Raw genomic sequence first — 13688 nt, 5'->3', positions numbered from 1 at the left:
CCGGTGCATGGAAGCCAGGACCTACATCCTGCAGCGGGAGCTCCTGGTTGGCGATGTCACCATGCCACTCTGCATGGTGGTGGACACCGCCTACCCCCTGCAGCTGTGGCTCATGCAGCCCCATACAGGCCACCTCAACCCCACTCAGGAGGCCTTCAACGCACACCTCAACAAGGCTTGCAATGTGACTGAGTGGGCCTTTGGGCACCTGAAGGGATGGTGACGGTGCCTCCTCTCACACCTGTGGAAGGCCAGGGGGATGCCTCTGTCCAGGGTGAGTGGCCGAGTCCAGCCCTGGCTATGAGCAACTGGCCATTGGCCCCACTCACCAGACCAACAGTGACGGAGTCTGCATCAGAGAGGCCCTCCATGACAGCTTCACTCATAGGCCCCACTGACCCCTACCCACAGCCACCCTTCACCATCCCCCCCTCAAATCTACCCCTCAGCTTGTGCACCACCACACCCAGGCACTCACCCCCACCATCCCCTCACCCAGAACTCAGGACATGGGGTATCTTTGGAAAATAAAACTTTTACTTTACACTACTATTTTCAATCTATTACACAACTAACTTGAAAACTCTGTACAATGCGGAGCGGGAAACCACGTATACTGGGGGGCTGGAGGGAACTGAATCTGGAAGGGGTGTGGGGGGCTCACTTAGGGGCAGGGGGTCGAAGGCTGAGAGCCCCGTCAGTCCTGGGATCCCCCCTCTTCCCAGGTCCGTGGCAGGGCTGGAATGCGGGGGGAACCACAGGTGGGTAGGCCTGTGGTAGGGCTTCATCAGGATCAGGCTCAGCAGAAGGGTTGGCCAAGGGTGCCAGGAGGCAGGCCACGTTGGCCATGTGCTCCTGCAGCATACAGCTAATGTCCTCCAGCTTGGACATTATCCTGTCCCAGGCCACCCTCCACCAGGCATGTTGGCCTCCTCCAACTAGAGCCATCAGTCTGCCCTCTCAGCCAGGTGGAGGCTGGCGATGTCCTCCACCGACTGCCACTGAGGTCTCCATCTGCAGGCCTGACATGGTGGTGCTGGTGAGGGGGGTGCCTGGTCACTCTCCAGCGCCTCCGGGGGACTCTCCAGGACCAGAGAGGGCATGGGATTCTCCTGGGCCTCGGAGGACACAGGTGAAAGGAGAGAAGGATGGCGTTTCAGTTCCTGATCATGGCCGTTGGGATGCAACACTCCTCCCCCAAGGGCAACACTCACGCCCTGGAGACAACTCCCCAGCACAGGCCTGGTGGCCATGAGGTATCGCAGCCACATAGAAGTTCCCTGCCCATGAGGGACAGTCCCCGGGTGTGGTCCAGCCCCGCCTTATCTCTTGCCACACGTGTGGCTTATAGCTTTGTCCACAGGGGCAGTTGCTGGCTGTCACCAAAGGCCATCCTGGCATGCCAGGAGCCATGGCCAGCCAGGACGTGTCCAGGCTGGGACCACTAAGCATGCATGTGGCCCATTGGCACTTGTGTTGTCCCCACCCCACTTGATGGGGTGTGCACCCCGCCAGGAACTTACCAGAGGGTCCCTTGATGAAGTCTGACGATGCCCAGCTCCCGGTCACCCGGCTGGACGACCAGGAGGGCACATCGATGAAGAGCTATCCCTCATCACTCGACCACTCCAAGGTCATGTCTGGCCCCTGGCTCTGGCTCCCTGGTCCCAGCTTCTCCTGGGCTTCTGCCTCCGGCTGATCCACAGCACTGTCCAAGACAGCGCATGGTAGGGAGCTGTCCCGGGATCCCAGGATGGAGCGGAGCTCCCAGTAGCAGGGGCAGGTGAAGGGACTGCTGGAACTCCTTTACTTTACTCTGGACTTGGTCCAGAGTGCACTCGGGGTGTCCCCTGGTGCTGAGGCCAAGGGCAAGGCAGGCAAAGCACAGCATTTCAGCGCTTCATCCCCATTTCCCTCAACACCTCCTACTCCTTTCGTAGTCCCAGGAGGTCTCTTAATTCTGACTCTGTCCAGAGAGCCCTTTTTTTTCCTCTACTGCCAGATCCTGGGAGCCCTGTAAAGGCTCTGAAGGGGGCCCTGGGGCTCTTGCAGCAGGCAGCTACTGACCAGAATTTCTTTTTCAGTTTTGGGGTGGGTGAGAGGGCGTTCTGCACTGAGCTCATGGCTGTGGTGCTACCATACTCTCAGCTTCCTGCCACAGGGTTTCTGGGTCCATACAGCTTTAGGGGTCGGCTGGACGCAGCAATCATAGAACCCCACTGCTATGGGCCAGTGCTCCAGCTGGCCGGCGCCATGGCACACTCCTCTTTCAAAAGAGCAGCCCATGGAGAATCTACACGTGTCTTCTTTCGAAAGAAAATTTTGAAAGGGAACACTCTTTCTAATACAGGATTGGGGTAGGGATTTCAAAATCTGCACCGTGTTCCTCCAATTTTCTTTTGAAAGAATGCATTGTACATGTAGACATTCCTCGCTTTCTTTCAAAAGACGGCCGGAAATGTCAAATTTATTTGCACGTGTAGACATGGCTTGAGTGGTCATAGTTGAGAAACGCTGACCTCGGACATGTCTATATTCACAATGCTGTAGCAGCACAGCTGTACCAACACAGCTGAACAACTGTGGTATGTCTAGTGAAAACGCTGTATGTCGAAAGGATAAAAAAAAAACACCTCTGCCAGCAGCAGAAGCTGTGTCAGCGAAAGAAGCTTATTCACACCTCTGACATAAATTATGCCTGCAGAGGCTTTAGGGGAGACATTGCCCTACCTACTGTAACATGGAGAAGCAAAGTTCCTTCAGTGACGCAAAAGCTACTTCTAGTTACTGTAATATGTGTCTATGCTACAGTACCATAGCTATGCTGCTGTAGCACCAGTACTGTAGACATAGCCTAATACAGAAGAGTCACAAGTGCTGAGGATAAAACAGAAAATTTCTTTGTACCCAAAGATTAATATTAATTGGTCCAGGCACAATGAATTTTGTACTGGACCAGTGAAACTAAAACAAAATGTGTAGGCACTTTCCTGAACTCTAACAGGCAAATTAAAAGTGCTTCCGACACACAGCACAAACTCACAGATATGACCCAACATGCAGTTTTACTACAACATATTTATGCCAGTTGCTACACCCATTAGGAAATATTTTTTCCTTGTTCAGTATTTTCACAAAAACACAAAGAGAGAGGAGACAAAAACTATTATTTGGTCAAAGTCACTTTCTGTCAAGAAATCTACATAACTGTCTGAAAATATTGTTTATCAAAAACGTGAGTACATTTCACCTTTATACCAAACATTTCCACTTAATTTTTAAGGAGGTGCTGCAAGTCAACCTATCTAGACTGTTTCAATTAATACAATTACACAAATAAAACTGTGTACAAAAACCCTTTGAAGCACAAAACCTTTCGAATTGCCGTGGCTGCCATTATGCTAATGAGGCTGTGCATATTCATTGCAGCGCCTCATTAGCATCTTTCAAACCCACTCATTAACAGGCCCCTTTCCAAAGGAAGTGGGTCCCGTAGACCCAGCTAGGGTGTTTGCAATCTTCTTGTTGTGAAGCCTCTTCCCATTTCCCAACTTGGCCAAGCCCACAGAACTCTGCACTAAACAAATCTGACTTTGGAAATCCCAGCTCCTCAGTCCCTTCTTCAGTGTGCCAGAGAGAAAGTCCTTTTTCCTTTCTTCACACCTGTCCATCCACCCTGATGGGCCAGCCAGAGCTCATTCCCAACTGAGGTAGTAGGGATTTTCTCTCCCTCCCAAATCAGAGCTGAGTGGGAGTGACAACAGAGATGGAGGTGCTTTCTTCTTCTACCGCCTTCCCCACTCTGGGGCAAAGGCCTTGCCTCCTCCCCACACCCTCCAGTCCTGAGGTCCCCATAAGCTGGGCACTTGGCGGCTGCCTAGGAGAGAATCAGGTACTGCCCAGCTGATTAGCAGAGAGCCCAGAGCCGGCAGCCCCTGTGTCTGTCGATGGTGCACATCCCCACGTGCCTTGGTGCAGGTAACAAAATGCATTCTGCCCTTGGGTGGAAAAACCTCAGCGGGCACCTCGCCCTGCACCCAGGCCGGCACCAGCACCTCTGCTCCCCCTGCCTCTCCCCGCCCCGCCGGCCCTTACCTGCAGCAGGGTGTGTGCCGCCCTGTAGCCCAGCGCGGGGCCGCCCTTGACGCCGGGGGGCAGCGTGCCGGTGGCGTAGCCGTGCCAGGCCACTACGTAGGGGTTGTCCATGGTGAGCCAGTAGCGCACCTGGGCGCCGAAGTGCCTGAAGCAGAGCTCGGCGTAGTCCCGGAACAGCTCGGCCAGGGCCGGACTGGCCCAGCCGCCGTAGGCCTCCTGCAGGCGCTGCGGCAGGTCCCAGTGGTAGAGGGTGGCCACGGGCTGCACGCCCAGCTGGCGCAGGCGGGCCAGCAAGCGGCCGTAGTGCGCCAGGCCGGCGGGGCTGGCAGGGGCCGTGCCATTGGGCAGCAGGCGCGCCCAGGAGAGCGAGAAGCGGTAGTGGGAGACCCCCAGGCGCCGCAGCCCCTCGGTGTCGCGGAAGAGGTTGTTGTAGCTGTCGCTGGCCACGTCCCCGCCGGCGGGGGGCGCCTGGGGCTGGCGGGCGCCGGCGCGGTGCGCCAAGGCGTCCCACACGGAGGCGCCCTTGCCGTCCTGGCGCCAGCCCCCCTCGGCCTGGTACGCGGCGCTGCCCGCCCCCCACAGGAAGCCCGGGGGGAAGGTGTCGTAGAGGAAGAGCTCGTCCTCCGGGTAGGGCAGGCGGGCGAAGCGAGCCCAGGTGCCCAAGCCCTGGCCGGGCTCGGCGGGCAGCGGGCGGGCGCGCAGCAGGCACAGCAGCAGCAGCGGCGGCAGGTGGCGCGGCGCGGCGGGAGGCATTGCTGCCGCCGGCCGGGCGGAGACGGGCCGCGTGTGAGCGCCGGGCGGCCGCCCCGCGGCCCCTTTATCCCCTCCCCGCCCCCCGCCGGGGCCCGGCCATTAATCATTACCTCGGCGCCCTCCTGCAGCCGGGCCCGGGGGCGGACTGGGGCGGCCGCGCTGCCGGCAAGCAGCTGCCCCGACGGCCGCCGGTCGGGCTGTGCCCCGCCGCCGCACCTGTGGCACCGGCCCGGGAGCGGCTCCCGGCGCTGTCCGCGGAGACGGACGCCGCCGGGCGGGGGCCGCTTCGGCACGTTTGCCTTGGAGCCCGAAGCCACGTGGGACGTAGCCCCAGAGCGGCCGAGCCGAGCCGGGCCGGGCCAGCGCCGTGGGGGGCGGGGAGAAGGGATCTCTCACACACACCCCCAGCCCCAGCCCGTGGGGCAGACCGGGCTTAATGGGCCGAAGCGAGGGGCGAACTGGGCCGAAGTCAGACTGAACCCCTCTCCCACCCAGGCGGCCCCTCGCGGAGCCCTTGAGACAAACACGCCATGAAGCGGCCGCGGGCGGCCCGTTCCTCGGCTCGCGCTGGCCAGGAAGGGGGAAGGTGCCGTCGGGCTCAGCCGCGGGAAGACTGGCCGGGGCGAGCTCAAGGTAGGCTCCTGCGGCTCAGCGGAAGGCGCTTTTTGGACTCCTGGCGCTCCCAAGCTAGGATCGCACCGGACAGGAGACGGGACCGGGGCGGGGGGGAACCGCTTCTAGCCCATCTCCCCGGGGCTACACGCTCTTTCAGCACCGCGCTTTTCGCTGTTAGAGGCACCCCTGCTCCAACCATATCATATATAAAGCTACCCTACGATAAAGGGAGCCTCGCGCTTTTCAGTCCAACCTCTATTTCATGGCACAGTATCAAGAGTCACCTCAGCTGGGATCACTCCACTCATGCAATAAAAAAATTCCCTGACCCAGAGCTCTGTATTCTCTCACCCACACCTACACTAGTTTTTGGGTCGCCACCCAAGGGGCTATATCCTATTTTCCTTGCTGGAGGCAAGAGCGCGGTAAATGGTTGTTTGTTGCACGCAAACGCCTTTCAATTAGGAATGCCTCACAGATCTTCATTGGGCAAAACCCACCAAGTCCTGTATTTAAGTTTAATGATTTAGTCACCCCCCCCTTTAATTGCTTGTGTGAGTGTGCTAAGTGGACTGTTCCTAAAGGTCAGGTTTCAGCCCACTACTCTTATCTCATTTAAGCCAAAAAAATCCAACTAGAGAAGTCAAATGCAAAGGTGGAAAAGGCCAGTATTTAAAATTCAAATATTTGAACTCTAAGGGTGGGCATCTAAAAGCGATGTGCATCTGCCAGGGAAGCTAATAACTATAGATAGATGTTCCCAGGAGATAAAGTTATTATTTAACCAAGGAATGAAGGTATTATGATAATTGAACTATTTTTAGAAAAAAATAATCCTCTGCAGAGGGAAAAAGGCAGGTAATTGCTTATAATTCATTGCATCTCAAGCCACAATTGATGCTGCAGCTGTAGGTTTTATTTTTTTTTCTCCCAGCTTGGTTCTAGCCTTTCACAAGCACCACAGACCATTTTACTTGGCTTTTGATAGTCCTTCCATCTTTTCCCCTTTTTGCACTGCTTAGGCTGGGAAATGATTATCTGCTTTGATTTTTAAATACAGGAACCAAAATTTGCCACACTGAGTTGTGCCACTTTTCCATTAATTCTGATAAATTTATACCTCTGTCAAATGGCTAGAGCTTTAAGTTGGTGGCTGCACAGGGGCAGGCTGTGCTAGTTAATGCCCTGGGCAGGAAATTTATGAAATGGAAGCAAATAAGAGTGAGGGTGGTTAATCAGCTGCAAGAAGTATATTTCCAGACTGATAACCAGACAGTAGCAACACAATCTGATTCACTGATTAAATTTTATTCCAGTCCAATTAAATAACAATTATGGTTCAGAGGGAGCAATAAAAACTGTTAGAGATTTGTGCTGAGTATAGCACCTAATATGTTTAACCAGTTGCCCCAGCAATAAATTAGGACTGGACATGTATGAAACATTTCAGTACAAAGAGCAGTTTACTTTTTTTTTTTTTTTGTATTATGCAGTTAAAATAGCTTGTTTGATGGATAGTCTATGACTTTTTCATTGCTTTTAAACATGCTTTTTGTGTGGCATGTCAAGTTGATGTTCTCTGGGTTTTGGTTTTTGTCCCCCCCCCCGCGCCCCCCCATGAGTTTGCAGTTTGACTGTTAATTGTGTAAGGAATAGAAACCTATGATAATTATTATTGATATTAATGCAATGAGCAGAGACTTAGACTCTCCTGTGTGTCTGGGCACATTGGGCAACAAGTGCTTTCCAGAGCTTCCGGTCTGATGCCACTGTTTCCTCTTCTTCCCACGTTATGCCAATGTTCTCAAAATATTCTGTAACCGTGCTTCACCACATTTTCAGTGGTCTTCCCCTTTTTCTCTTTCCTTCAGCTCGTGTCCATCGCATTGCTACCTTTGGATGAAGATTATCTGAAAGACGCAAGATGTGTCCAGCAAGACGCAATCTACGCTCTGCCACAACATCCTGCAGTCTCCGCAGACCACATCTTCGTAGAATCTCTTCATTGTCGGTGCGGGCAGAGTCGCGGGCCAGGGCTGCACTGACCCCGCACCAGCGTGCCGTTCGGATCCCCAAGGGGCCCCGGACGAGGGTAAAGGGGAGACGGTAGAGACCCGACGGCAAGCGGAGGCCGCTCCGTCCCTCTGCAGACCAACCCCACCCACCTCCGGCAAGAGATCTCGGGAGTTACGCACTGACTTTGCGCTGTAGATGGGGGGGCTGGAGGATGCTTAATTCCCTGGCGGGCAGAAGGCTAATTCGCCTGAAGGAGGAAAGGGTGAGACAAGAAGAGGAACGTCGGTTAAACCACAACCACTTTTATTAACAAAAACACCAACATGCGAACAAACAACATAACATATAAAACAAACCCATACAACAGTTCATTATAACATCTAAATTATACGAAATATCAAGAGCGACTTTAACTAAACCTTATTATCTCTATAGGAGTATGTTATTCAAACACTTACACTAACCAGTAACAGGAAATCCATGTAGGGAGCCTATGTGGGTTTTCTTATTGGACAGAAAGGTAAAATGGTTAAAGAAAGCCTTGAGACTTTAAGGGGTTGAAATAATCTTCTTCTCCGAGCAAGGGAAGGTAGAATTGCCTTTTCCCTTTAGACTCTGGGTGGTTAGCTAAGCCACCCTACTGGAGACCTTGAGGTCCAGCCTGTCAAGATCTCCTCCCAGCTGGGTTAGTAAATGAAGGACTTCCCAGTGGGGTTTGGAGAACAAAAGTGGGTAGGAGAAATCAGAACTTGGGAAGGAAAAGAGAAGTTGGGAGGTTAAACCTCTACCGAAACAACTTTCTTACAATGCAATCAACAGTTAACCACCTAAGCCTTAACTATGGAACTTATTAAGCAAGTGTGCAGCTGGAGCGAACAACTTTGGCTCCAGAGTTGAGGCTATACGTAGCCTTTTCTTGGCCCTGTAGAGCCATGGCCTGGGCTACAATCCTTTTAAGTCCCTTTACAGGATTTGAATTGTCTGAAAGAAGCCTAGTTGTTGGTGACAGTACCCCAGGCTATGCCCGGGGCTTGTCAGGGTATTACGTGTCCAGTAGCAATGGTCCAGTCAGGTACAGCGGTCGTGTCCGGTGGTCCAGTCAGGTGTGGTGGTAGTGTCCGGTTGTCCAATCGGGTGCGGTGACGTCACGGAGCAGCGAGAGCGATGGTGCTGCTCCGAGAAGGCAAGATGGCGGCCTCTGGGTTAAGCAGCCGAGTGCGCAGTACCTGCCGATGCAGGCCAGTTCGACACTCGGCTGCCGCTCCACAGAGGCTTCTTAGCCGCCGGGAAGCAGGCCCTGGGTTCGGCTTGTCAGGTACGCAGTACCTCGCCACTAAGGCGAGGCCAGTTTGCCACCCGACCGCCTTGCCCTTGGCCTACTTACGGCCCTAAAAGCTCTTTTAGAAAATAGGGGCTGGCTCTAGGCCAGGCAGGAGCTCTTTGTCCGCAGCCAGACCCCTCAGACTGACCCTGAGTGCTGTGGTGCGCCGCCTTTTATTTGGTATTCTTATGTTTAATTCATGATTCTATTTGAATATTTATGAGTTTGTCCCTGGTTTTCAACCAGGTCCTCCAGGTTGTAGAAGTTTCTAGAAGGTTTTTGCCAATGTCCAATCAAAGGCCTGGGTTTGAAGCGTGTATGAGTTCAGGGTTACCAGGGAAACCAACTGACTCAGAGAGACCGTTACAAAGGGCTGCTAAAGGCAGCCTATGGGGTTTCTAGTTTATACCTGTACCTGTAATGTTGTTAAATGGCCAAAGGCCTGTTTCCCCTGACCCACGGGGGCGATAATGCCCGAGGGATGGAAAATCCCTGACATTCATTAGTAATGCGATCGATGTAGGTAACACCAAGGATCTTACGCAGACATCGTTGGTGGAACACATTCAGCTTATGTGATATTCTTGCAGTGTTTTTCCATGTTTCACTGGTGTAGATTAAAGTGGATTTGACAATAGTGCTATAGAGTCGAAGTTTATTGCAAGGCCAGTTGTTGATGCAGACCAAATTGGGCATAGTCTTTGAAACATTGCTGAGGCTTTCCTGGTTCTGCAGTTGACATCAGCCTCAACATCCGCATCATTGGACAGAGTACTGCCAAGATAGGTGAACTGCCGGACATCTTCTAAAGACTGACTTTCGACCACTATTGGCGTATTCACCTGAGTTTTTCTGACCCGCATCACCTTTGTTTTATTGCTGTTTATCGTCAACCCAACTTTACCTGCTTCTTTTTCTAAACTTGTCACATCCTGCAAGCATTCGCCCGTTTCAGCGAGCAGCGCAATATCATCAGCTAAGTCCAGATCTGTGAGCCGGCACCGATTTTCCCAAGTGATACCAAAATTCGTCCTGCACATTGCTTTCCTCATAATGAAGTCCACAGCCAGAAGGAACAAGAATGGCAATAGAACACACCCTTGCCGCACACCAGAGTCAATATTGAAGAAATTGGTCATACCACTATCGGTCCTCACACAGCAACTGGAGTTTAGGCTCCAATCATATTCTGGTTCTTTGTACAGGGTGCCATACAAATAGTTTGGCAAGAAACTGTTTCTATTCTGAAGAACTTATACAAAACTACCGTGGACTTCGCTGTGTTAAGAGTGCAGAATGAATGTCATCCTGCTACTGGTGTAGGTTCTTAACTTGACCTAGTTTAAGCCATACCACAATATCTGAACAAAAAGCAGTCAAGTAGCACTTTAAAGACTAGCAAAATAGTTTATTGGGTGAGCTTTCGTGGGGCAGACGGGCTATGGTCTGAAGAAGTGGGTCTGTCCCACGAAAGCTCACCCAATAAACCGTTCTGCTAGTCTTTAAAGTGCTACTTGACTGCTTTTTGTTTTGATAGTGTGTAGACTAGCACGGCTTCGTCTCTGTTACTATTCAATATAATATCTGAGCACCTCACAATATTTTCTGATTTATTTATCCTTCTGCCATTGCTGTGTTAGCACTGAAACAGTTTTCAGTATCTTAAATAGAAGATTTGTAAGTCATCTTTATAACTATGGTCAGTGATAAAAGTAAATCAAAGCAGAAAAGGAAAGTCACCTGTTTTGGTGGTTATTTGTCTCTGGTCTTGACACTAGAACATCGTAAGGTGTGGGGTGCAGCAAGAAGAAAAGAGGAAATGTATCAATAAGTTTTTGACTCCAAACAGGCTCGCAGCCAGCCGGGCAAAGGTATGTATGGGCAGTTTGTGGAACTGTGCAGTAGCACATCTCTGAAGCTCTCCTCTTCCTTTACAGTAAATTCCATTGTGTAAATTTGACCAGGAAGGAGATTCTGAACTGGTGTAGAAACAATATAAATGGGGAGTGGTGGAATGGGCAGGGGTCTTCCTTGGAGAATTTTTAATATCTGATGCAACATTACTATTCAACATTTTGGAAGGTGTTTCACAAGAGGCCTTAGGCTGGGTCTACCGGAGCGGTATTGCTGGCAGCTTCAGGCTAATGAGCAGTCTCACAATTGCAAATAACCACTCATTAGCATAATGGCACATCTAATTAGCATAGCCACACATGATGCCGCACGAGATGTCGCTGATGGCAGAAGCTGCTACCGACAGTAAACAGGCCATGTAGACGTGTCTCTGCTGGCAAAAAACCCCTCAGTTGCCAGCCCCTTATGCCTGAAAATTTTACAATTACAATTTAAGAGGCATCGGGGCTAGGAACAGAGGGGTTTTTGCTGGCAGACGCACATCCACATGGCTTGTTTATTGCCAGTAGCAACTTCTGCCAGCAGCAAGATCTCACACAGCTATGCTAATTAGCCATGTGATTATGCTAATGAGCGGTCATTTGCAATTGCAAGATTGCTCATTAACGGTAAGCTACCGGCATTACCCCTTAGTGTAGACTCAGCCTTAGGGAAAGGGTAGTATATCTGATACAGCTGCCAGTAAGTCAAAGGCTGCGTCTACACTATGAGATAAATTCAAATTTAAGGCAGTTAGCTCAATATTACCACATGACTGTCTTCACTGTAAATACCATTTGCTCGATTTCAGGAGCTCTAATATCGAGATTATAACATTGTAGTTACCTGATGGGTATAGTGTCAAGCTTGAATCCAGGCATTCGATTAAAGGCCAGCGTGGAAGCGCCATGTCTTAAAATGAATTTATTGGCATCCAGAGGTGTCCCACATGTAACCCACAGTGCCCCTCACTTTTCTGGTCTGGCCACTGCTCTCCAGTAACAGGAAGACTGTGAATTTCAAAGGGGGAGCAGTGAGCCTGTGGCTGTGAGCTCATGTTTGTGTGAGAGTCTGAAAAATGTCTTTCTTTCTTTACTATTAGTGCTGTGAGCACAAACCTATTACAGACAGCACCAGCATGGAGTTTGTGGCTCTGTCTCTACATTTGTTATTTTTTTCTGCGCTGCCTGGTGCCAGCCACTGCCCCACCACACCATATGGCAACAAAGCTATGGTGGGGGTTGCACTTGCATAAGACACCGAGAAAATTATTTTCAGCGCTTTACATTTGTATGTGAATCACCTTCCCTCCCCCACAGTCACCGCACAGTCTGGGCTTTTCCCACGGTCTGCCACATCACATGGGTAGCCCCCAACCCAATAAAGGATGTTCAGTGCTGACCATGCTTCCAGGCAGCATCACGTCCTAGCTTGCGCACCTTTAGGGCTCCAAAGGGGGGAAAGATATTTGGGGACTTGCAGGTGCCACGGGGAAGTCTCCCCCAGTGACTAAGATACTGGGCAGTTTGCTGCCGCCTAGAGGAAGTCTCCCCCAACTGCTAAGCTACTTGGGGGGGATCACCTCATTTAGCCCCCCCCTCACTGAACACCCATAGCGGGGCTTGCTGCCACAGGGGGGAAGTCTCCCCCAGCAGCTAAGGTACTCATAGAGGATCACTTCAATTGCCCCCCCACTGAACCCCCACAAGCCCATACCAGGGCTTGCTGCCACCAGGGGGACGTCTCCCCAGTGGCTAAGATATTTGAGGGGAATACTTCAGCTACTTCAGCAGCCGCAGACCACAACACACCCCCCCCACGCTCCGCCAAAAATATTTTCGGGAGCTTGCTGTCTATTGCAGACACCTTCAGGTTGTGTATTTTGGTTATAAAATCTTTTTGCTAATATCTGCTATCTGTCTTCGTGCCTTGACCCCCTCAGAAACATGAGGGGGGGGTCTAGTTGAGATTGCTCATTGCGTTATAAGTTCAGAGTATGTTATTTCACTAACATCAACCGTGTTGACGTTATCTGTGTAGCGTAGGGGAAAGTCAAAAATTCTTTTTTCCTACCCTTTTGTATCCTCTTTCTTTTAATTTTACAATACATTCTGGGCCCGTGTATTATTTTCAGGGATTGGCATATTTCCCAACATGCAATGATGGGAAATGGGGTATTAGTGGATGGCCAGTTGAGAACACAAAGTCATTGCACAGAAGCCTTATAGTGCACCAGAAAGGCAAAGACTCTCCCCAGTAGCAATGTAATGGGGGCGGGGGGGCACCAAATTTTTTTTTTTCCTACACTTCTCTATCTTCTTTCTTCTAACTTTAAAATACAGTCCGGGCCTCTATGTTATTTGCAGGGATAACATGCAATGATGGGAGGTGGGACACTCAGTGGATGGCCAGTTAAGAAGACAGTTGCCCCTGTGTTGGCAATATAATGAGTTGAGGAACCAAAAATTCTTTTTTCCTACGCTTTCCTATCCCCTTTCTTCTAACTTGGAAAGTGCCTGCATTATTTCCAGGAATCAGCATATTTTCAGGGATCGGATCCAATCACGGGAGCAGGGGACACTCATTGGATAGCCAGTTGAGTGTTCAGCTAGGGAAGAAAGAGATTTCTGTTAACTTTTTTGCCGTCTGTGTGGATGCCATAGTCTTCCTTCCTTTCAATGGGAAAAATGGACATTTGCTTAGCGCGGCAGAGAAATGAAGAAAATGCAGTGTGGGAAGATGATGTCAAAGACCAGTGAGCATACCCAGAGTTCTACAGGGGTGAGGGAAGTGTGGGATAGGTTCCCACAATGCACTAATGCAACAGTTGATGTTATCCAATTTGACTGTGGCAGCAATGAGTCAATTTTGTGAGGAGCACATGGAAGTGAGGATGGTCAAATTACAACTTATAAATTCCAGAATTACGAAATCTATATTAATAAATTTGAATTTAATCTTGTCATGTAGACGCAGCCAATGACAACTACCTAGT

The 13688-nt window shown here is 50.9% G+C and overlaps 1 protein-coding gene and 1 long non-coding RNA gene across 3 annotated transcripts in view; one reads left to right on the top strand and one right to left on the bottom strand.

Annotated features, from left to right (window-relative positions):
• KL (klotho) overlaps positions 1-5101 on the bottom strand; it is a 72448-nt gene extending 67347 nt beyond the window's left edge. The window contains exon 1 of the mRNA XM_074986471.1: positions 4096-5101. Coding sequence (XP_074842572.1) covers positions 4096-4848 — 753 coding nt within the window. The 5' untranslated portion in view covers positions 4849-5101. The remainder of the gene's footprint in view (positions 1-4095) is intronic.
• Positions 4696-10908, top strand: LOC142009035 (uncharacterized). 2 transcript variants are annotated; one of them, XR_012644307.1, is made up of 3 exons: positions 4696-4722; positions 5344-5481; positions 7335-10908. It is a non-coding gene; the product is annotated as an uncharacterized LOC142009035 (long non-coding RNA). The 2 variants fall into 2 exon arrangements; XR_012644308.1 differs by lacking the exon at positions 4696-4722 and adding an exon at positions 4815-4881.
• The last annotated feature ends 2780 nt before the right edge of the window (positions 10909-13688 follow it).

This window comes from Carettochelys insculpta, chromosome 1, assembly GCF_033958435.1.
Source record: "Carettochelys insculpta isolate YL-2023 chromosome 1, ASM3395843v1, whole genome shotgun sequence".
Taxonomy (NCBI): Eukaryota; Metazoa; Chordata; order Testudines; family Carettochelyidae; genus Carettochelys; species Carettochelys insculpta.
The sequence above is the reverse complement of the archived record's forward strand: the minus strand, read 5'-3'. Positions and strand labels throughout refer to the sequence as shown.